We start from the raw sequence: 22,978 nt of genomic DNA on the forward strand, positions 1-22,978 counted from the left end.
TCCTCCTCTGCTCCCGACTGCCCTGCGGCCGTCTCAGGCCAGGGGACAGTGCTGGGAAGGGGACAGGGCTGGTCACCGGTGGTGACCCTGTTTCTCGCCCACCACCAGCCCCTGCTCCCCAGTCTGGCCCGTTCCCCTCTCTTGCCAGTGGCTGGAGGGTGCAGGAGGACCCCAGTCCCCGCGGTGACACCGCTGTCACCCACCTCGCCCTGCTGCAGGTTTAGGGCTCGGAACAGGGACCCCCATGCCTGGGGAGCCCCACAGCCCCCTTGCACTGCAGGGCACTTTGGGGGTCCAGGGCCATGGTGGGGGCACAGGCATCCCACGCTGCCGCCCCGGGGGAAACCGAGGCATGGAGCAGAGCGGCCGAGGTGCCCGGGCTCGGGGCACCGACAGCGGGTCTGGCCAAGCAAAAGGCTGGAGCGAGGAGGAGTGTGGAGGGAGCAGATGCATGGGGGCTGCCACAAGGTCCCTGTCCCCATCGACCGTGGCAGAAAGGGCCTCACCGCACCACCGTCACTGCATAAGGAGCTTTCCTGCCTGCACACGCAAGCCATGGGACCCCTGACACATGATGGATACTCACCTCCCTGCCTCGGCCTCAGCCCTTGCCCACCTGGAGGTTCTGGACAAACTGTGGTAAAAAGCTTTTTAAAGAGAGGATCAATGACCCCGGTCACCTCTGACCCGTGCCGGGTGGCTCGGTGGCAGGGGGTGACATGCAGACACCCCGTGGATGCCCCTCAACAGGGGACGATGCTGCAGGATGAGACGGGCCCTGGCACAAACCCTGGTAGCATCTGCAAACGCAGGGCTGCATGAGATGAGCTGCCCAGTCTCAGCTGCAGCTGCAGAAGAAGGACACGTAATGAGCCCATGTGCCCAACCAGCCCCCTGGGCTGCCCAAAACCTCTCCCCCCCTTGCAGGGGGGCAGGAGGCTGCTCTCATTTGGGTTTGGAAATTCCCTCCCCGCTTGGGAAAGTGAAGCCATGGGAACGGAGCGGCCACGCAAAGCCGAGCTGCAACCAGCGCAGCAGAGGCTGGAGCAGGGCAGGGACCCTCCTCCCGGGGCTGAAACCAGCTCTGACGGTGCCATCGGGGACCCAGCGGGTCCCCGTATCCAGGACAGCTCCGAGGACGCAGCCAGCACAGCGGCACCAATTCGCTGGTAAAGAGCTTAGACTGGGACAGGGGCCAGAGGCTGTTTCCGCAGATCGATACGGGCACAGCGTGCAGGGACAGGGGCCGGATCCCCGGCAAGGGGGGACAAAGTGGGGGGATTTGTAACACCCCGGCACCTCTGAGCTGGGGTGGAAATCAAGCCTTTTTTTCCAGCGAGCTACTTCGCATCACCTCTCCAAATTTCAGCTCGCCCTGAAGGAGCTGGCTGTGCCGGTCCAGCCTCCCCAGCGGGGCTTTGGGAGGCGAGGGACCGGGGTTACGGCTCAGGGGGTCTCTGCTTGTTTGCTTCCCCCAGTTCAGCTCCAGCATCCGAGAGCTGAGCCAGTGGCGGGGGGACAGGCAGCACCCAGCCCAGGGGCTGCACTGGGAGTCAGAGGCGAAGGACCCCAAAAGGGCAAAGGTTTCAGAGAGCCAGAAAGCCCCTTCCTGCGGTTTCTGTTGGCGATTCCCCAGCTCCGGCAGTGCCCCCAGGAGACGACGTTTTCCAGGGAAAAAAACGAGGGTCTCAGACCTCCGAGACAGATATTGAACACAGACCCGCAGCACCGGTGTCCGTCTGTCCATCCACGTGTCCATCTGCACACCCAAGGCTGGGCGAGCGGTGCTCACCCGGGCCCAGGGCTCTCGCAGCCCTAGAAACCCTGCCTGCCTCGCAGCGGGCGACGTTGCGGGAGGAGAGGGGCCCACCATCCGCAGGGGAAGGGACGGCACCCCGGGAGGTGAACGCCGCAACTCTGCGCACCCAGCACCTCAAAGGCCCGTAAAGGTGGCTGAGAACACGGGTCAGCCGCGGCTTTTACAGCATCCTAAGTAACCGCTGCCATCGCCAAGCCATCACCAGCACGTTAAATAAAACACATTGCCAGTGAGGTCATCTAATAGCCTATTATTTTTTTATTTGAACTTTTTACCTTCACCTCTTCCTCCGTGCTGAATCAGCTCCTTCGCTTGGCACTTTAATTCCTGCCCCATTTGCGAGATTGATACGGGCTCTCCTGGGGAGCCTGGTCAGGCGGTGGGAGGACGCCGAGGCGGGCACCAGTGCTCCTGGGCTGTCGCCCCAGCTCCGGGACGGAGGCAAGAGGAGCCGGGACCTGCCCCGCTGCTGCCCAGTGGCTCAGGGCACCGTGTGGGGGGCGAGAAGGGTTTGCACGGAGCAAGGATATGGCCCATGCCGCCCCAGGCACCGCGGGCAGCACCTCGTCTCGCGGTCCCAGGGGGTCGGGCTGGACTTTTGCAGCTGCCGAGCGGCACCGGTTTTGCCCCCTTTCCTCCAGCTCCTCGGCTCGCCCCGGCAGGCTGATGTGCCGCAGAGAGGAATGGACCGTTGAGAGCTGCGAAGCCGGTGACAAGTGCTGGGGGAAGGCTGGGCTCTGCGGCAGAGCCACTTTGTGAGGGCACGGAGGAAATAACAGCGGCTGCAAGTTGAAGGGATGCCCGGGCCCTTCCTGCCTCCGGAACGGCTCCGGCACCCATCCTCCCCGATCCAGCTGCAGGCAGAGCAGACCCAGACTCAGGAGCGTGCGTCTAGTCAACACCCTTTTATTAAAAACAATTACAAAAAGTTACAGGTTACAATAGTTATGTACAACCCAAAAACCTCTTACCGACCACCAACCTCTGGTCTTAGTGTTACGGCGCCCGGGGGTGGAGGCGATGGCAGCCCGTGGGTCCAACGCTTGCTCTGACCCGCACCGACAGCGCGGGTGGAAGTGGTTCGCTTTTCCACTAAAACCCCACAAGACAGGCAACCTCCCTCCTCCGCCCCACTCCAAAAGCCTCATTTTAGGGGTCCCAGCTGAACCGTGGGGAAAGGAAGCGGGAATGACCGAGGTCCCCTGGCCTGGCAGGACTCATGCCTGGAGGAACGCACCCCGTAGCGATGCTCTGCCTTCCCCGAGCCCAGGCGGTGGGATCAAGCCAAGCAACCAGCTCCCCAAGCAGGACAGCAGCACACCGGGTCCACGTGAGAAATGTGCCGGCTTTTCCAGGGAAGGCAGCTGCTGCAGGCGAGGGCCGGGGAGCTGGGACTGCCTGTCGAGTAATGGGGGAACCTCGAGGCAAGAGCCGGCTTTGAAATCTAACATGGCAAACCAGTAGATTGGTGGGCTGCTCCAGGTACGCTCTGTCGCTGCAGCCAGGAGTGAAGATAAATGGGGGGATAAACAAGGGAAAGAGGCAGAAGCGGGAATAAACCTTCCCTCCCTGGTTAGGAAGCACTGAACTTTCTCTCCGTCTTTCCCAGGGCCTGGGCAGGAACAGCACAGTTCCCTGCAGGCGATGGGAGAGGGGGACAGGACAAGGTGTCCTGAGGCTGCTTCACGTGGAAGCCCCACAGCAGGGAAGGAGGCGGCTGCAGCGCTTGGCAAAGGCGGGCTGCAAGGAGAGCTGGATGCGACGTGCCCTACGGAGCGCTGGGGGAGCGGCAGGGAGCTGCACGGCCTGAAATTGGGGGTAACGAACAGGCTGGGAGCTTGTGCCACCGCTTGCCAGAGGAAACAGAGAAGGGCTCGGCAATAACAGGAGCCTTTACAGTCCCCACTCCTCCCGGTGGCTTCAGGAGAGCCTGGCAGAGGTCAGGCACTGGAAGCCACATCCTCACCTCCGAGGACAGCAGTGGGATGGGGAGAGGCTCCCAGGGTTTGTGCACATACCAGCACCCTCCGGCCCGTGCAGAGGGGCCCGAGCAGGACGCCCCTGCCCGTGGCACGCAGCCCAGCCCCACGCTCCTCCCCACCGCCACGCTGGGTGCGGAGGTGGGACAGGTCAGCAGGACGTGCCAGGGGACACGCAGCACGTCCCCAAACTCTGAGCCCAGCACCGCCAGCGGGGCTACAAAGGAGCGAGCCAGACCCAGCCCCGACAGCAACCAAAACCCAGCAGCTCCCCTGCCCCACAGCCACTGGAGCAACACAGCGAGCCCGTGCCAGGGACGCGGGGGCCAGGACCACACCAGCCACCGCTGGGAAGCAATGCCAGTCCCGCCTGGGAGGGGCGAGGCGATCGCTGGCCTAATAATGGGGCTAAGCTGCTGCCTGGACCTCAGCTAAGAGACCTCATCTATCAGGGACCATTTCAATCAGCTCTGCTGTTCCCCCGACAGCCACGGAGCCTGGGCGGACAGAGACCACTAGAGCCGTCCAGTCTGCCTGTGCTCCTGCCCCCGTCGCTGCAAGCGCGACAGAGACACGCTCCTGACAGTTGCCTTTGTCCAGGGGGCCAAACAGACAATAACTGGGTCTTTTGCTCTTCTTAAAACACACAACATGTAAACTAGTTTAATGAATAATTTTTACCTATTGCTTTTGCTCTTGCCTGCATCAAGTCCCTGCTATCAGGGCAGACTGGTGGGGAGTCCTGCAGACTGCTAGGGGCCACCCGTAGGTGCAATCTTAGCTGCGCCTGGGTCCCCCCAAAAACCTTGATCCCTGCATACAAGCTCCCTGGAGACGTGCTGGAAGCTCAGGGTCAGGGGAAGGACAGCTTGTCCTAACCCGCAAAGACACGATGCCTGCTCTTACCACTGTCCTCTCCGACACGGCTCCTCCCCTGGAAAGCTGCAAGTTGCTGCTTGGCTCTGGGAGCCCAATTTGTCCCAGCCCTGCTGTCCCTTGCCTCACTACTACACACACGGCTCCCTGAGGTCTGGGCAAGGTCTGACGCTTGTGGTTTCCCCCTTTTGCAGCGATTGCAGAACCAGAATGCCAGCCCTCACTGAGAGGATCACCTGGGTCGCAGCAGGCAGTAATTCCCCTGACCCCATCTCATTCCTCTCCGACCTGCTGCTCCCACCACGTGCTCTCAGAGACAGCCTCCCTCTCTTGCAGCTCTGGCTTTCTCCTCCACAGCGGGGCTGCACTAGGATTTCCTCCCAGATGGCTTGATCCTCGGCTCTCACCACCCCTTGCTTGCCATTCACACACCAGCTACACAATCCACTCACTTTACAGCTTCCTGCCCAACTTTCTTCCGTTTCCCCCTATCTCCAAACACTGCGGGAATCGGTACAGAGTACAATTTGGAGTACAGAGGCAATTCAAGGTACATTTGAAAAAAACAAAAAAGAAAAAGATCTACCTTTAACCGAACCAGAAAGATCCTTCTGCACGTATCCAACCTACCTCTAAAAGCTTCTCCTAGGAACCAAGAAGTTCTCTCTGGTTGTGCTACTCAAAACCACCTTGCCATGCCTACAAGGCAATTGTACCACAGAGTATCCCTCAGGTGGAGTAAAGAGGATCTGAGAGCCACTATCTGGACACAGGGACCTGCAAGCAGTGAGCTGGTGCCGTTCAGCTGCGCCAGCAGCAGTCCTTAAGTCCCATAGATACCTGCGAGTGCATGGGGAGTCTGGGGTAGCATGCTGCTGCGTACAGGTGGACAGTGTTACTCTGAGCATTTATTGCACTGCTTCAAAGAGGTGGAGGAGGAACAGGAGAGAGAGAAAGCGCAAGTCATCGTTTCACTTTAGCATCTTCTTTGATCTTCCAGACCATCAGCTCCATGCAAGCTCTGGCATCCTCGCTGGAGTCATGCCCTTCCACTGAGGACAGAAAGACAAGGATGGCAGTTAGCACCTCGGCCCAGGCAGCCCCTCTGCTGCACAAGGGCTGCCTCCTCACAGCGCAAAGCACAGAGGAAGGCTTCCCAAGATGAGATCCTGCCTGACACTGCTGGCCCAGCTGCTCACTGCCCTCTGCCACAGCACCCACAGGTGCATCTGTGATCACCGTGAACCACAGGGATGGATTTAAAGCAGAAGAATTTCCACTAAACACATTTTTTGCTGGACTTCAGCCTGACACCATTCCCTTGTTTAAATTAAGGGCTGCAGTCCTGCTAGTCTGTAGGCCCTCAGGCTGTGGAGTAGCTGGTCAGAGAGGCCTCAATTTCCCCAGCAGTACGTTTACAATGTGCTCAAGGAAGACGGAAAAGAACATGCCACGCTTCAAACAGGAAGGTCAATCTCAGTTTGCCAGAGAGAGAAGGGAGGGCATGACATGGCCTTGACAGAGCTACCTCTGGCCTTCTCACACCACTTCTCTGGTCCGCACTTAGCACAGAGAGGGAAGAAACAAGTGGTGCTGGCCCTCAGAACAGGGTTCAAACTGAAACTGTCTGTGGCAGAGACTTCATATGCTGGCCCATTCACAGCTACTGCCAGATACTATGCAGAAAAAAGATGATTAGGAGCAAGACGATGGGGCTTGGGGAGAGCAGAGGAAGGCAGGTCCAAGGAGCCCACATCCAGGTGGGACGGGACACGAGAACCTCACTCTCAGCTCCTCCTTGGTCTCACCATTGTCCTGGATGATGCGCTTGAGGTAGTCTGCCATCAGCGTCCGGAGAGCCCGTTTGTAAGGCAAACCCAGCCGGTGGGGAAAGACGATCGCGGTATCCACCACTGTGCCATGGATAAGCTGGAGGGAGGGAGCAGGAAAGAAACATGCTTATTTTCCCTCTCCCACACGGACGGACACTCCTTAGGATTAACCATGCTAAAGCGATCTTCCGGTCAGCCTCTCAGGCTCTATGTAATGCTGTCGCCAAGCTCTAACCCAACCAGTCTTGCAAGAGGCTCTGGCTGAATCAAAGATGACTCCCCCTTGAAGGATGCGTGCACACAGGCTTCCCCATGCTCTGCCAGCCAATATACCTGCCCTCAAAGCCCTGCCTAACTGCACATTCAAAGCAGCAGAAATACAGGGCTGACTCAGTTCATATAACTCAAACAACAGGACAGGTCAATCCTTAATACGCTGGCCTGGAGAAACTGGCATACTCTGAGAGTGTCCTTCATAATGAAAAACCAAGCGGAGGAACCGGTTGACCCCACAAAGCTTGTAAAAGCCTTGTAAAGGCTTGTAAAAGCTTGTAAACTGCTTCTCAAGATGTGGACAGAAGTGGGAAGGATATGCAAGTCAAAACTGTACCTAACCCATTGTACGTCACACTGCTTCTACAGAAAAGCCCTAACCTTCAATGTGCTAACCAGCCTGAAAACCTCCAGTGCATCAGCAATGAGTCAACAGGACGTTTTTAACCAGCACCGGCTTAGCAAGGATGAAATGGGGCGAGGAGATTTCGTACTTCTGGGCGTAAGGAACTACACAGTGGATGGGAGGGAGGCCCTGGCTGGTCCCATGTCTGAGTCAAAGTGCCTGGGCACACAGGAGAGGCAAGACGTTTGCTGTCCTCTAGGTATGAAGTGTCATCATGCTGTAGGAACCGAGGATGCTGAACAGGTCAACAGGCTACCTACCCTGCACCAAGGGCCCTGCGGAGGACCAAAAGGCCACATCTGACACAGTCCATAAACATAGGGTAAGCTGGCTTTTTTTAAATACTGATTTCTTACTCTCAGGCTAAGACAAGATTAATCCTCTGTTGCCAAGAATACGTGTCCAGTGAGAGCTAAAGGAATGTGGATGAAGGCAGTCCCGCATCTTGAGTGCAGGAGTAAAATGCAAGGTCTAAGAGATAAACCTGGATGCCTGACCAAAAGACGGCTCTGCAAGTCTCGACACAGGATGACTCAGACAGGACCCTGATAATCCCGTCTCCTCATCTGCCTCGACTCTTCCTAGGCACCAGCTAATGTTGCATGACAATCCGTAACTTCGTCATTAATAGTTTCATAGCCCAGCTCCGTAAATGCCTGAGAACAGCTGCAGTTTAACAGAAACAACCTGCTACGCTCTTTGGAGTATAAAACTGCCAACGTTATGGATAATCTCTCCTCGACTGCAGTCAAGTTTGGCACTCGCCCAGGCACAATGATAATTACTTATGTAGATCAGGAAGACTGAGGAAACAGGATAATATAGCTTTAAATAAAAATTGAAATGCTATCACCATTTGGAGCTTGCCATGGCCATTAGCGAGATGTCGACTTTACTGCCACAGCCTTCAGACATTACGACTTGACATGCCACTGCCTGTCATGCTCTGCTATATTGCTCTCGGGTTCGTCCTCTTGGCAGTGTCTGCGATGCTAAGAGAAAATCATGCCTCTAAGAGGCCAATGCAGTCATCTTGTGCTGATAAAACTGTAAATAATTTTTTTATGATGATGATGAACTCTCTGAGAGGCTGGGATAAAGGGTGCCACGGAGAGGTAAAGCGCTTTGCAGGCATTAAAACTCCCTGCTTCCAAACCATCGCCGTGAGTTGGCAGCCACAGCTGCTTCATCAAAGAAGCTGCATGATAAAGAATGGCTGGAGGAAGTTCTGGCTTGTGAGCCTAGACTAAAGACTCAGCTCCTGCCTGCCGCACGCTTTCTTGGTGACCCTGGACAAGCCCCTGAGGATCTGTGTTCAGAGTGCAAGGGGAGAGGACAGCCCTCCCTCGCAGAATAGCAGAGATGGCTGAGAGGTGTGCAGGCCAGACTGACAAGGGCCAAGCAGGAAACAAGACAGATAAAAGGTCAAAATAGCTTGATCAAAGGAACACCACAAATCACAGCAAACCAGGCAGAGAACCTCACTCAGCGAAAACAGACATTTTGACATTAGAAGAGAAATCATGAGAATTATCTCCAGTGGCAGAGACAATGAAGAGGCTTGTCCTGTTTCTAAAATAGTTACCGTGGACATCCAGAGGGCACAGGAGACTCCAGAGCCCTCCCCTGTTCATGCCCTGACCCTGGCTGAGCACATCTTCAAGCCAGTCAAAGGATGCTGACACCAACAGAGGATTCTTGACTATATGGCGGGAGTGAAAGGCAAATGATTCGAGATCAGTCCTTCCAACCAGCCCTGCTCTATTCACCCTCCCCAGTCACCTCTAGAGAGGTCCGTCACCCTGGGCAGCACCAGCCAACAAAAGCTGGGGTGACACCATGAGTGACACACGTAACCCCCTCCCTTGCTCTTCCACCACAGACAGCTTCGCAGCTGGCTCAGAGCCAAGACAGACCTACTGTGTCCTCCTGGTTCTTGGAAATAAACAGTTCCTAAATTTAAAGGAGACATATAACACACACCAGAGTGGGAAAGAAACAGAGGGAGATGTAAACACAAGACAATGCAAGTTACCTTTAGTGCAAATAAGTCGCTTTCCAAGCTGTGCCCTATCAATATGGTGTCTGCACTGAACATGTTCAGTAGGACAGCTTGGACATCCCGCAGGGTGATACTAGTGTTCTCCAGGTCTTCTTCTGTCACGCCTGAGAATCTGCAGAGCAAGAGCAGAAAGGAGGGCTTCCTTCACTAAAGGAACACCCCAAGGCCAAAAGCATCTCAGCCATTAGGAAGTGGTGGTCAGTGGAGTTTCAAGAAGGGCTCCCTGCTAAGTTCCTGATTCTGAGCACAGACCTCTGACCCAAGGAAGACCGTCCTTACCTGGTGTTATAGTCCACCACCTTGGTGTCCGGTTTGACGAAGGTGTCGTATACCACTTTCAGGTCAGAGTTGATCACAGTTACTCTTGTCAGCTCCAGTCCTTGCTTAGTATAGCACTGCAAGCAACAGAGCAGACATGAAGACAAGTGCATGCCAACCACAGCACGGTATCAACGGAGCCATTCACCGAAGTGCTGCAGATCCCAAAACGCAAGGCCAGCCAGCAAACACTGCTCAGTATCGGCCAGCTAGCTACAGCTTTTCAAGGGTGCACGCAGTCCCCCAATGAAACACACATTGCTAAAACTAATTAACAACAGCTAATTCAAAAGTACAGGACCAAGATGATTTAGAGTCCACAGCAGGAAAGGAAAGATGGTAAGGAAACAGAACTTCCCTTCAGTCGCTTGTATCACACCCTTGGCCTGCCCCAAAAAGCTTTATTTTGCTTGTGCATTGCCCCTATTCATTAGGGACCCACCATTTCACAGTCTAATGCGTAGATTCCAGGGTAGCCATCAGTTGTAGGCAACTTCTCAAAAGTCTTCACAAAGCCATCAAGGCTCTCCTTTCGCCCATCGTGGACATGTTGCTTAAAGAAAAAAAAAAAAAAAAGGGACAATTGTTGATGGCAGGAACAAGAATCCAAGAAGTCCACTTCAACAGAACCTCCCACTTAAACAAAAAGATTTTTTAAAATCATTTCTAAAGGTTAATGAGGAATAATTTTTGCCTACCAGTCGGTCTGAGAAGTTTGTCACAATAGCAAACAAAGCCACGTGCAACCCCAATTCCAAAGCCAGATCAGGGCTAGTGACATCATATTGACAGCTCAAGTAGGAGCAAGACATCACACATCTAGGGACAAGTAGCTTTCAACTTTCAATTTGGAGTAGAATTACTCAGAAAAGGTCACACTGAGGTCTTACACTGATCTAACTCCAGCTGCTGCTTCCTGGTTTAGCTTGCGGCCAAGACATGCCCAGGTGCAGGATTCTAATCCAAGACATCCCTGTTCGAGCATTAGCATCAGGTGTATCGCAGCCCATAGACGGCATGAGAAACTGGTGTAATGAAGTACCAGAAAACGTCAATGTGTGCATACAAATAAAAGCCACTGTATTCCAAAACTAGATAGTTCGCAGACAAACAGGAGCTACTGCCTACGAGCACTTGAGGCAATAAATAGAGAATATTTCCAACCACTCTTCATTATCTGCAGCTAAAGCTTTAGGGTCAACAAGATCCAGCACAGAAGAGCTCCCTGAACTAGCAGGAAAACTCAGGGAGCGATTTCGCAAGTGGCTTAAGCCAATGCAAGACTAAGCCGCTGTTGCAAGAGGCACTCCCACTCTCGTTTCCTCCACAGCCACAGATCCCACCCCACTTGGTCAGCCTGAAAGCCGCCTTTGCAGCGGGAGTTTTAAACTGGATGATAGCACTGATCCGGTTACCTGCACCCCTGCACCAGTGGGGAAGCACGAACACGTAATCGAGGGCAAGATGGAGATTGCAACTGCCCTTTTGCCCACTAACATGGTTTTAAGTCAAATTAAACTGCTGCACCACACCCAGAGGTGATGCTCTCTCTCCTGTATTCCCCAGTGGGGTTTTTTGTTTTGTTTAAGTTTTGTCTGTCCCTAAATCTCAATGTATTTGCGCACAATCACAGCAGCCCGTGTACAGCCTCCTTCATCGTGCTTCTCACAGATCTCACCCTACAGGAATCAAACTGTACTCGTTCGTCTCAGGATAGAAAGGCTGGAGAGATGAGGAACTGAGGCACTTGTAAAGCTGAAACCTGTAGAAAGCAAGGATTTGCATATTTTCCTGCACAGGTTATTACTGCCGGTGCAGCCAGAGAACTGCATCATTTGAAGTTAACAGCTGGGAGGCCACACTTGTCCATTCTGCATCTATGCCCATGAATCTGACTGTTTTGCTAAAGAAATGGGTAGAGCAGATTACCAGGCCAACAGATAGTAAATGTTTCTCTCCCTTGCAGCTTGATTCCTTCCCTCCCTCTGTCATACAATATAACTGGGCAGCGAAGAAAAGAAAAAAAAATTAGATGTTTTTCTACAGTAGTTGATGTTCCACAACTGTCCAATTCCTCCTTGCTGAGAGGAGAGCAGAAAAGTTGCTTCTGTTTTTCAGACCAGAGAAAGAAGCAGACTCAGTTGTCACAAAGAAGAGCAGCTCCAGACTCCTTCGCTCCCGGGGAGCGGTAGGTACAAGCACAGCTCCATCCCGCCATCTCCTGCCACATTGGCTAACTGCAGCATAATCCAGACAGGTGCATCTCAAATGTATTTGGAAGGAAAAGACGGACATGCTTTTCTAACCAGCTACGGATCTAGTTACATAGAACAGTTTCTTATTACAAATATTTCCTGTTTTGAATGCCCTCCTTCAAAGCTGAAAGATACTGTGCTCCCCAGCAGCCCAAGCATCCCAATATGTCATTGCATACTCTTATCCTGAGCAGGCTGTGGACTCCAGCCTTAAATCTACCAAAGGATGCTGTGAAACTCGCTCATTTGGATGAGAAAACCAAGAAAGCCAGAGCATAGTGATCTGTAGCAGCACAACAACTAGGAGGCAGATGAGAAAGGATGCCTGAGCCCTGGAGCACTGGTGGCATGCTTCATTGAGTAAGAGGCTATTAGAGAGATTGTATGTTTCTTAAGAGGCCATGAGGTTTTATGGTCTACAACAGCCATGCAAAAAGTGCAGAGAAGTCATGTTTTTATAGCCCCATCAATTTCTCCCGACTTCCCTGCTGGATGTTTTTTGGAACACTGATTAAAAAGAGATCCTAATTTCACATGAAAAAGGAAGAGGAGAAGTAGCAGCCTGCCTGATCCCATTCACGCTTCAGACTGTGCAGGGCAGGCTTTTAGGGTGCCCATACAGACAATTCTTCCTATTTTAACAAGCCTTGAATTTTGCCCCAGAATTCACTTCCTAGTTCTAGCTTTTGGCCAGAACAAGAAGGGCACACACCTCTCCAGAACCTACAGCCAGCCAGCCCTGTATCGCTTGAGGTCTTTCAAACAGTGGGACAAGAAGATGCCTTATAACAGATACGCTCTGGGAGCCCCTTCAACTGGACGTAACCCTTTTAGATCCCCTCTCACTTGGTTCTGCATCATGCTCCTCTCCCCTGCGTGGCAGCTGCCAAATATAAAAATGCCACTGAAACAAGTGACAAGGAACATCCCCAGAGACCTGAGGGAGAGGCAGAAGACGGATTGCTCCCTTCAGTCAGTGGTTCAAGAGGACCAATGATGCCAGGCTGGGAAGCCAACTCTCCTGTTGCCTAAGGAAAAAAAAAAGCACCTGTGCAAAGGTATCCCAAACAGCGTTCAGCTCTATCAAAGGGCGATTCTATTCCTGAGCAGGTTTTTCATTCTGCTTTCTAGTGCTAGGATCCCTTCCCCGCCTCCCTCCTCAAGAGAAGTAATACTTATGAGTTACAACAGGCTCCTTGGGAAGGTTCCTCCCCTTAATACAACAAAGGGCATACAGTAAACGGAAAACTAAGAAAAGATTTGGCCTACAGCAGAAAGCTACCTTAGCACGGGCATCTGGGAAAGGAAAAAAATCAGAAAAAGGTTTTGGCACACTGATGTCAAGGCCCTGAGACTGCTCCTTAAAAGGAAATTCTTTATTTCTCACTTCCTCAATGTTTCCCTATCTGAGCTTTTGCTGGGCAGCTTAACCCACTGGCATTTGCTTAGGACAAATGAAACCACTTCACTCCAGACAGCTGAGTCTCCTCCTTCCTGCCAAACATTGAATTTTCCTACCTTTGCATAGCAAAAGATATTTAAGAAGTACTTGTTTTCCTCCCTTATGGGAAACCACCATTCTTCTAAAGGCTTAAGCAATGATTACACAGCCATCACCACTGTAAGCAGAGGGCATATATCATTGAGAAAAAAAGGTGCTGCTCAATAACTTACTTTAGCAACCTGGCAGCCTGGTGAACCCACAGCTCCTGAGCAGCAGCTGTAATGAGTTTCCCATCCACCTGGTACTGAAAGAGCAAGAGATAAGAGTCAAAGAGAAGAGTCCTGTTAACAAGAGACCTGAACTTTAGCTCTCACATGCAAAGATATCGTGGATGAGCACAGCAACAATAATGTGGCAAACAAAGGGGGAAAATAAATATGGATTTGCACGCAGCAATCTAAAGAGTTTAAGTCTCTCATCCTCAGCCAGACAAACTCCAGAAGCCACCTGGATGCTCTGATGGAAAACCACAGCAGAGCTCAAACTTGGTTAGTGTCTTGCTGCAAATGAATTCAACCAAGCCCAGTAAACTCTCCTGGGCAGTGACAGACGGCTAGTGCTCCCAAGTCAGCCTCCTAAAAAGACTGACTTTTTTCAAAAGGCACAGGAAGGTTTGTTTTTTCTTTTACTTTTTTTAAACTGAAAGATGAACAACCTCTGCTCCAGCCCGTGTCAAATTTTCAGGAGCGTACCACTACTTCCCAGCAGCTCTTTGCAAGGCTATTTCAGCAGCAGCAGGGCCACCCAGTGACAAAATTAGGAACTGTCACAACCTGTGAGCGTGACAAGCCCCAAAAGCCACAAAATGTTCCACAGCAACTCAAACCCGAGGTAGACTCTGTGTTCGGAGCTAGAGCACAGTTAGCATGTGACTAAGCCCTCTTTGAAGAGATATACCTCTCTGCTTGCGTAGCCTTCCCCAGTGATGGACACACTCCTCTTTGCGAATGCAGTTTCCAGAGGCTGAGACCATGTACTCAGTGCCACAGCGACAACAAATCCTGCAGGAGGCTTTAAGAGAAGAGAGAAGCAAGAGTCAGGTCACTAGAAATCCTTCCCCTGTGTCCTGGTTTTGGCTGGTTAATTTTCTTCCTAGTAGCTGGTATAGTGCTGTGTTTTTGAATTAGTATGAGAACAGTATTGATAACCCACTGATGTTTTAGTTGTCGCTAAGTACTGTTCACACTGGTCAAGGGCTTTTCAGCTTCCCATGCTCTGCCGGGCGCACAAGAAGCTGGGAGGGGGCACAGCCAAGAGGGTTGGTCCAACCTGACCAAAGGGCTATTCCATACCATGTCGTCATGGTCATTGTATAAACTGGGGGGAGCTGGCCAGGCGGTAGCGACCGCTGGGCGTCGGTCAGCGGTTGTATCACTTCTTTTTTCCCAGGTTTTGTTCCTCTCTGACTCTCGTTTTCCTTTTCATTCCCCCCTCCCCCCCCAGTTATTAAACTGTTCTTATCTCAACCCACAAATTTTCTTACTTTTGCTCTTCCGATTCTCTCCCCCATCCCATCGAGGGGGGAGTGTGAGCGAGCAGCTGTGTGGTGCTTAATTGCCAGCTGGGGCTAAACCACAACAACCTGTTAAACTTGGCCAAAGCACAAGTAAATCAGAATCACTCAAGCCCCAAACACCAGTGAAACAACTTTTCCTGTTAAAAAGGATTCCAAATGTTGTTTCAAACTCCCATAAAGACATAGCAATCCCTCTGAAAAGGCAGTCCTGTAGCATTTGCCCCCCAAACGCTTCTCAGTGGCAAACATAAGACTCCCTAGTGTTTTTGGTGCGCAACATCAGCTCCAACACAGTTCACATCAACATTTGCTGCCTTGTTTCTCCATCCACAGCAAATTACGTTGTACTCTAACACAGTTATTTTAAGAAACAGGATAAATCACAGCAAATTATGTTGTACTCTAACACAGTTATTTTAAGAAACAGGATAAATAAGTCATTCTTTGGACATCAGAGCTAATGAAGCCTGGTTTCCAGGGGATCTGTGCCTTGTCACTTCTAAATGACATTCGAGTTCTTCCTCGGCACAGCTTTTCTGTAAGGATTCTCCAGCATCTAAAAACGAGAACGCTTACAGCACAGCCTGGCCCACCGAGGGGGCAGTTACGGACTTCTTCCTCCTGTCACCTGTGCTTGTACTGCTCACAATTCAGAGAAGGGAGATGCAAAAAGCCGGAGTAAAGGAGTTGACTGTCATGCTTCTGATGTCCATGCAATCCCCTGAGTTCTAGTGTGAGCATTTAAGCTGCTAGCAGATTCCCAGCTCTGCCTAACACCAGTCTAGACCATTTTTGTCCACGGACCATGGTCACAGCATTAACAGACTAGCAATAGCTTAGTCAAATAAGAACAAATTCAAAGATCCTGCAACATCTGCAGGAAACTACTGAAACAGAACCAGGAACATGATCTCAGAATCTTATAAAGCAGCTGGCTGGTTAACTGAAAAAAAGGGCTCTAACAAACACAGTACCTGACAGTGCTAATGCAAGAGAGCTTTCGTACAGGTTGCTTCAGCAACCGCAGGACAAATGTAGACACAAGGTGTTAACACGGATGAGCACTTAACACACTTTAGCAAGGTCTCTCCAAAGAGATGCTCAGAGGAGTGTGGCAAGGAACCTCAAAGTATATCCTAAGTATGTGTTTTATCCCTGCTGCATCACAGCCTGCTCTAATCAGCGTTTGAGAAGCATAAATCCTGCTACAGGAGTTCAGAAAATTCAGACAGAAGAGGAGCCCACCCTGTCCTGAGGAAACCTGGGGGATCATTTTGTCCAGTTGCAAAAAGGGCTGTTGGGAACTACTTGGCCCAGTGCTGTCAAGAGATCAAGCAGAAAACTGTGCAATCCAAACCAGCAAGGCATGACCCACCGCAAAACCAGCCTGGCCCAGCGTTGGTCCATATCACACCATAACAGCAGTTCATATGCAGAGACACAAAAAAATCCTTCCCCTGGAAGAGGGGAGCATCATCAGATGCTAAACAGGAGCCTCTCTCCAACCAATTCCCTTGCAACAGCAGCAGGCAGCCTCCAGGTTAGTGCAATGAAGTTGGAGTCAAAACCTGCACTGAGCGAACAAGCGCAAAACACGTGCCCTCACGGGGGGTGGCCGAAGGCAGCTTGCCCAGGGAGGCAATCTGACCCATTCATATTCGTTGGTAGCAATTAGAAACCTCACTCAGCCTCACAGCCCCACAAACTATAAGCCTTGTGTCAAAAATAACATTCTTGTGACACGCAAGCTGAAGAAACTCGTCCTCTAGAAAGGCAGCAGACTTCCGCAGCCACACTCCTCTCCTCCGCAACTGGCTGGCCTGCAGAGACAGAGGTCACAGCCAAGGAGACACATCACAACAGGAGAAAATGGCTCCACGCTGAGACCAAGAACATCTTTATGCAAAAAGACCATTTGCAAGCAGGACAGGCATCTCCAGTTGTACTCTATCTAGCAAACCTTGCAAAATGAAAGAGCCAGCAAAGCTTACAGTCAATCGTTTTCTTCTCCTCTGCAGTGAAGAGGACAGCACGGCCGGGCTTCTCTGGGTGAGGCATTGGGTAACCATTTTCCTTTAGCTGCTCCTCAGTCATGAGATACTCCTTTAGTCGCCGGTACAAGGCAGCTCCTGCACACAAAGGCAATGCTGAAGCCAGATCACTTAAGCAGGGACTGTTTCTCTTACTGTTTTTTGCTTTATCAGGCCTCCTGGGAGGGACTCCCACTATTTTAAACTTGCTTCCACTGCCTTTGTTCAGGATTGACAGAGAAATAGGCGCCAGGGCAGTGTTTTTAAAAATCTGGTCATTGGTGCACAAGCTGATTTTTAACCTCTTCAACAACCAGCATTAAGTCTGGAAAACACAGCTGAAACAGAATTCCTCCAAAGGGCCCATCTTCAGGCCTTTTTGTTACCAATGTGAGACTTCTCCCATTTTAACATTTTAAATGCTTTAACTGATAATTTGTAACACAGCCCAAAGAATACCCCTCAAAGGCCACCCACAGCTAGCTAAAAAATTCATTATCAAAGCTTTCTTCCTGCTGTTGATTTCAGGCTGCTCATTTCATTTCACAGAATAATTATAACTTCTTGCACTCTGCTCAATATCTCTTCTTTTGCCGCTACGTTAAACCCCTCCAATATTGCTGTGTACCCTTTGATGTTGCTTAGCTGAGCTATACAGGCCCTTTTAAGCTTTCTCCATGTCAATTCCTTCTGCTCCGTGGCCTCCCTGTCTCTTCTCTGATCTCCTCAACAATTTGCCTACATCTCTTGGCAACCAAAATACCCATAACCGATTTGAGCCAACATGAATAATGCTTGTGGCACAATCCTTTGGCTACAATATGACCTTACTATGACATTCATAAATGTGAAAATGAGCTTTGCAGAGCAGATGGAGATATTTGTAACTTTGCCTTTTAATCTGACAGGCACATTGTAAAGTACTGCTTCAGGGCAAGAAAGTTAAAGTAAAATCCAGACAGAAATAAAAGCCCAAAAGTCAGTAATACCCAAAACACAAGAGGCAGCTCTGAACGGTTACTGATGCTACATCAAAGCCACGCGGACTACATCAGTGAACTCGCAGCCCAAAGCGGGGAAGTAAGGCAGGCGCTGATCAGAGTGACGTACCGTTCACCAAGCGACTCTGCAGCACTGTACTGCAGTTGGGTAATAACTCATAACACCGGCCCACAGATAAATCGCAGCACTTCGTGCATCAGCAAGATCCTGCTCTCCCCAGTCACACCGTTATACCTTCAGCTAAAATTTACTGGTTACAGCCTCGCAGGAGCAGGGTCTTACCTGTTAAATCCTCTGCTCTCAAGCTCCCTGACCGGTTCAGAGTAAAGCTTGTCTTAGCAGCAAGCTTCCCTCCCAGCACAGCTTCATGGGACACCACTTTCTTGTTACTTGTCTCTGCAGCAAGAAGAGGGAAGAAGCAAAACAGGACAGAGATCAGGTACCCAGCTGAGTAAGAGTAAGTGACTTCAGTCCTAGAGTTTGGGGCACTACACATCGGCAAGAGGAGGACCGCATTTATCCTCTTGAATTCTTACTCTGCTCCAGAAATTGGCACCTGTAAGGTGGTGTCCTAGCATTTTCATTCCAGCACCATGGGGAGCTTTCTGTTTGCACTGTCAGCCCACAGCAATTTTTTTTTTTTTTTTTTTTTAAGGGCAGCAAGGACATTTTTACAGTTCCCCTGGAAACTCTGGTAGCTCTACCTGCTTACTCTGCACAGCAAGCCCTCCTCCTGACCAAAAGCAAGAGAGGACTAAGCACAAAAGCAACTCGACCCAGTCGTGCTGCATGGTGGCATCACCCACCCACAGCGAGCAGCTTTGTTGTTAGGTCTCTGCAGACCAGACTCCCACACTGAATCTTTCAACTTCCTTTAGAAAGGAGCTTCAGAGCTCTAGAATATGCTCAGCACATCAGATAATGGCAGATAGGTGCTTTTTACTAATCATTAACTGGCAGCCCTCTCCTAAAGGCCAGCCTCCCAAGTTCAGCCGCTCTGACTAATGGCCATGAAGGTAATGAAGACAGAGGGGAGAAAAGGGAAGAGACCAGGAAAAAAAAATTCACAAGAACAGCACAAATTGATTGTTTAATGTACCCTCTCGAGAGCCAATAATGAAATGTCTTAACCCTCTTCGTTTCTCTCTTGAAGCTTAATGTGTGTAACAGATTTCTGCGGTGATGGACGAGTCTATCACTTTGAAGGCATCATGTGAAAGTTACTCCATTAGCGGGGCTTTTCATTTTAAAGAACTTGTGCTAAAAAAAAAAAAATCCATGTGGCATTATCTCCATTTAGGTTCAGACAGCCAACAAAGCATTGCAGGACTTGCCTCTTGAAGGCCCATTAAAGCTTGCCAGACTATAAAAAGCTAACTGGAGTTGTTTGCCTTTCAGCATAATGCTTCTGAGAAATGGGTCTGTCTTTTCAACAAGTTTCTCTCCATGGCTTCTAATCCAAGCAGGGATTGTTAAGCTGCTCCGATTATTAAACCACAAATGTGGTACGTACTGTTCGTACTGGACGGGGAATTGGGCACTAGGCTTCGGAGCTTCTTTAAGGTGTTCACTGCCACATTCAGGTAGATGTTGCGACTGGTGCTACGTTCATAAGCCACCTTCTCTTCTGACAGAGCCTGCAAACAATGCAATTCATTACTACATACTCTCTTTCCACTACTGCTTTTGGAGAACAGAAACGTTTGGCCCTTAAAATACAGAATCCAAGTATGATAGCAAAAAAATTTGCCTGGCAAGGAATCGAGTAATAAAGTGGAACATGGCACAAATATATACTGGTTCTGGGGCCTGCTTAGGCGAGTAAGAGAAAAAAAATAATTGCATTTTAAACAAAGTGCTGGAAGAAGCATTTTCATGTGAAACCTTCCCTGACAGATTAACAGAAGAGTTCTAGAACTGCCTGGGAAAAGCTGTTTTCCCCACTTCAGTGGCAGTGCAAGAAGTTTGGCAAACAGTCACTCCTTGGATGCAACAGGAACATTCCCCCTAGGGAGCTGTGAAGGTGAAATCCCACAAAAGAAATCCTCGTGGCATCTGCTTTGGTTACAAAACACACCACACAATGTCCCATATTTACCCAACTAACATTAATGGCCAAAGTTTTCCAATAAAACGCGTTATTTTCTCAACTCTGCTTTTGGAAATCCTACTATATTATTCCCTACTGCTATAAGGCTCTTCAAAAGCCTCGCAGTTCATAAGCAGCAAGTTTTACCAATTATATCGCTCTCAAACACTTAGCTCTGCTGAACACGTAAATTCCAGGAGGTGTTTGCTGCTGTACCAGAGCAAAAGGCCTTTTTGTCCAGCTTGACCATAATGCACATTCCCCTACATCCCTCTTCTGGGGTTATTAAAAAGATTGTGCCTGCTTTCCGAATGAAGGGAAAGATGGGATTTCCTACTGGAAATCCCCACTGGAATTACACTTTCTGTTGTCCAGTCTGGAATTATGTAATGCCAGTCTCCTCTACAGAATTATATGTGGACAGGAGAGTTTTTCTGGGTTTGCTGCAATTTTAGAAGGTCTTAGCTAAGGCACAGGATGTTATTCTCTGCTGCAGACTTTATTCATAAGAAGCAAGCATCAGTACAGACCTTGTCAAAAGCTTCCTGGGAGGAGGAGCAGAATTTCAGGCACTCATCAATGAAGAGATTGAGATATCTTTGACGAATGTTTGTTGGGACTTTAGCACCAAATTCTGTGGGAATAACAGGCCTCTGTAAGCTGGTGCTCTAGAGATGAGACAGAGAAAGAGAGAGAAAAAGGCTATTCAGGGTTTAAGAAGTATGTTGCTTTGAGACTCTCACATTTCCTCCTATGTTATTAATAGTGGCATGACTTCCTTTCTGAAAATCTGCCCAAAGCTAAACATAACATGCATCATTTTTGGTACTAAAAACACCACTTGAAGCTTTTGTGCCACCTTCAGTATTTGAACTACTTCAAAAAACAACCATGTTTCATTATGCAACTCATCCAGCAGCCAAGGACTCCCAGTGGCATTAGTCACAACACTACGTTTACACATACAAGCATTCCAGACCACGAAAATGATGACATTTACATGAAGAGATTCAAGATTAGCAAGGTACCAAGCACCACCCTTGGACTTGGAGATGTGAACACATGACACCAGTTATGTGCACGACAGACAAGGTTTTCTTTTCAGTGCTCTGGCTGTGAAGAGAGAATGGGAGGCCCACTCCTGCCAGGCTGGCAGCCAGCTAAATCATGACACTTTCTGTGGGATTCCTGTAACTTCACTGCATTGGGGTTTTTTCTTCCTTTTTTAATGCCCATCATGACAGTCCCGACAGGATTTCCCCCTTAAATTGAATGACATCTTCTTCATGCATAAAAAAATGCATGTTGGGCCAAGTTATGACCTACCACTGCAGTTGCCATTTAACACCAGTTTATGCGCCAAATCAACACAATTTGCCTCTTTTTTGGAGAAGAAACCAAATGTTCACCTCTAAAGCACCCAACTGTTTTGTCAGTCTTTCTCCATCCCACCCAAGAGATATCCATAAACCAAACCATCTGCTGCAATCTGTAATAAAAAGAGCTCTACAGAAGATATGAGCACGTTCAAAGGGGAGCAACTGGTCCTATCTCAATGGGAAGAGTGCTCAGTTTCCTCATGAGACTTCCACTTTGATGCCCTGTTCAAGGGGATTTGGTCCTTTTCATTACATATATATATTTTCTCAACCTCTAATACGATACCCTTAAGCACCTCTGTTAGACTGGTAAATATTTTATCCTTTCAGTTTTTTCTTTTATTTTTAATCAGCTTCAAGTTATATGTTACTACAGTGGCTTTTTGGGTGGGGAAGAAAGAAAATGACTTTTCACTCCTACAGAAATAATCAGAGTATGTTATGATATATCCTGACACAAGATATCATCAACAAAGACATCTTTAATCCTGGCACTAACCACACTCCTCGCCATCCACTCCAGCAAACAGCTTCTTATGCCATCCACACGCTGCTACATGAGGAACTCTGTTCTGCCTTAGCAAGTAACATGTTCCCCAGGACTCATGAGGAAAGGAGGGACTTTGCTAAGGAACCCGTAGCAAAAGTACCCAAAGGCAGGGCGGGGGGAACAGAGAGTTTTTTCCCCCAATGCTAACAGCAGCATGGAGTTTAAATGATCACGTTTTAACTATATAGGTCACTGTGGGACATTATTCATAACCACCTTCCTCAGGATGGCCCACAAAGCCCAGGAAGGGCATTAATCCAGCCATGCCTTTTGAACATGGGAGGCTCCAAGTCCCTCACACAAACAGCTACGCACCTAGCCAGACAGCACAACGGAAGACTCAAACTGAAGATGAGTGATCAATATTCAAAGAGATCAGAGCAGCACTTAAGTGTTTCTATCTTTTTAAAGCTCCTACCCCTCAAGTGTTTAATTTTTTATACAATGCTATCGAGGAAAACCACAGGAAGAAACAAACCCATTTAATCAACCTAATCAAAACACCGCTCTTCAGAGCATGCTAAGGTGGCATGGTTAAACATGCCACCCTCAATGGGGAATGACCAGAAAGATTTCAAATTTCTCTTACCTGTAAGGAGGGAACATGCGCTATCCTTTTCGGCACGATGGTACTGGTGGTCTTTGAAGCCATCCCAGCTAAGGTGCAAGCCTTCAGAGAAAGGGTGGGTGCTTCAGAGTCATTGGAAGGTGTGACACTCCTGCCAGCAACAGTCGTCTTACTACTCACGAGGCCTGCAAGAAACAGAAAACATATTTAGGTAGAAATCCTACCACTGGGCTTCAAGTTGCCAGAATGAACTTACTATAAAAGGCCCATGCTGCAAACTGGGATTTTTTCGAATGGAAGCCTCCAAAGGGAGGGTAATTTTACCACCTTCCAGGCAAGGATGAAGGAACCTGCTGCCAGGAAACGTGCCTCATTTCTGTTTGTTTTTGGGGTAACTGAGTCAACAGAGTTTAAAGAGGTAACCCTGTCAGCTACAATGCACTAACTGCCATCACGTCAGCTCTGAGTCCTTCCAACTACAAAGGGATATCAATGAACATTAATTAGTACTTCCCTCCTG

The 22,978-nt window shown here is 49.7% G+C and overlaps 1 protein-coding gene across 1 annotated transcript in view; it reads right to left on the reverse strand.

The window, feature by feature from the left end:
* Nucleotides 1-2,709: 2,709 nt before the first annotated feature.
* Nucleotides 2,710-22,978, reverse strand: part of REXO1 (RNA exonuclease 1 homolog) — a 42,640-nt gene continuing 22,371 nt past the window's right edge. The window contains exons 5-16 of the mRNA XM_075524594.1: nt 22,480-22,643; nt 20,492-20,629; nt 19,386-19,509; nt 18,155-18,268; nt 16,832-16,969; nt 14,222-14,335; nt 13,495-13,568; nt 10,008-10,118; nt 9,527-9,642; nt 9,221-9,359; nt 6,483-6,603; nt 2,710-5,726 (exon numbers count right to left, since the gene is read on the reverse strand). Coding sequence (XP_075380709.1) covers nt 5,638-5,726; nt 6,483-6,603; nt 9,221-9,359; nt 9,527-9,642; nt 10,008-10,118; nt 13,495-13,568; nt 14,222-14,335; nt 16,832-16,969; nt 18,155-18,268; nt 19,386-19,509; nt 20,492-20,629; nt 22,480-22,643 — 1,442 coding nt within the window. The 3' untranslated portion in view covers nt 2,710-5,637. The remainder of the gene's footprint in view (nt 5,727-6,482; nt 6,604-9,220; nt 9,360-9,526; nt 9,643-10,007; nt 10,119-13,494; nt 13,569-14,221; nt 14,336-16,831; nt 16,970-18,154; nt 18,269-19,385; nt 19,510-20,491; nt 20,630-22,479; nt 22,644-22,978) is intronic.

Source organism: Mycteria americana, chromosome 24 (genome assembly GCF_035582795.1).
Source record: "Mycteria americana isolate JAX WOST 10 ecotype Jacksonville Zoo and Gardens chromosome 24, USCA_MyAme_1.0, whole genome shotgun sequence".
Lineage (NCBI taxonomy): Eukaryota > Metazoa > Chordata > Aves > Ciconiiformes > Ciconiidae > Mycteria > Mycteria americana.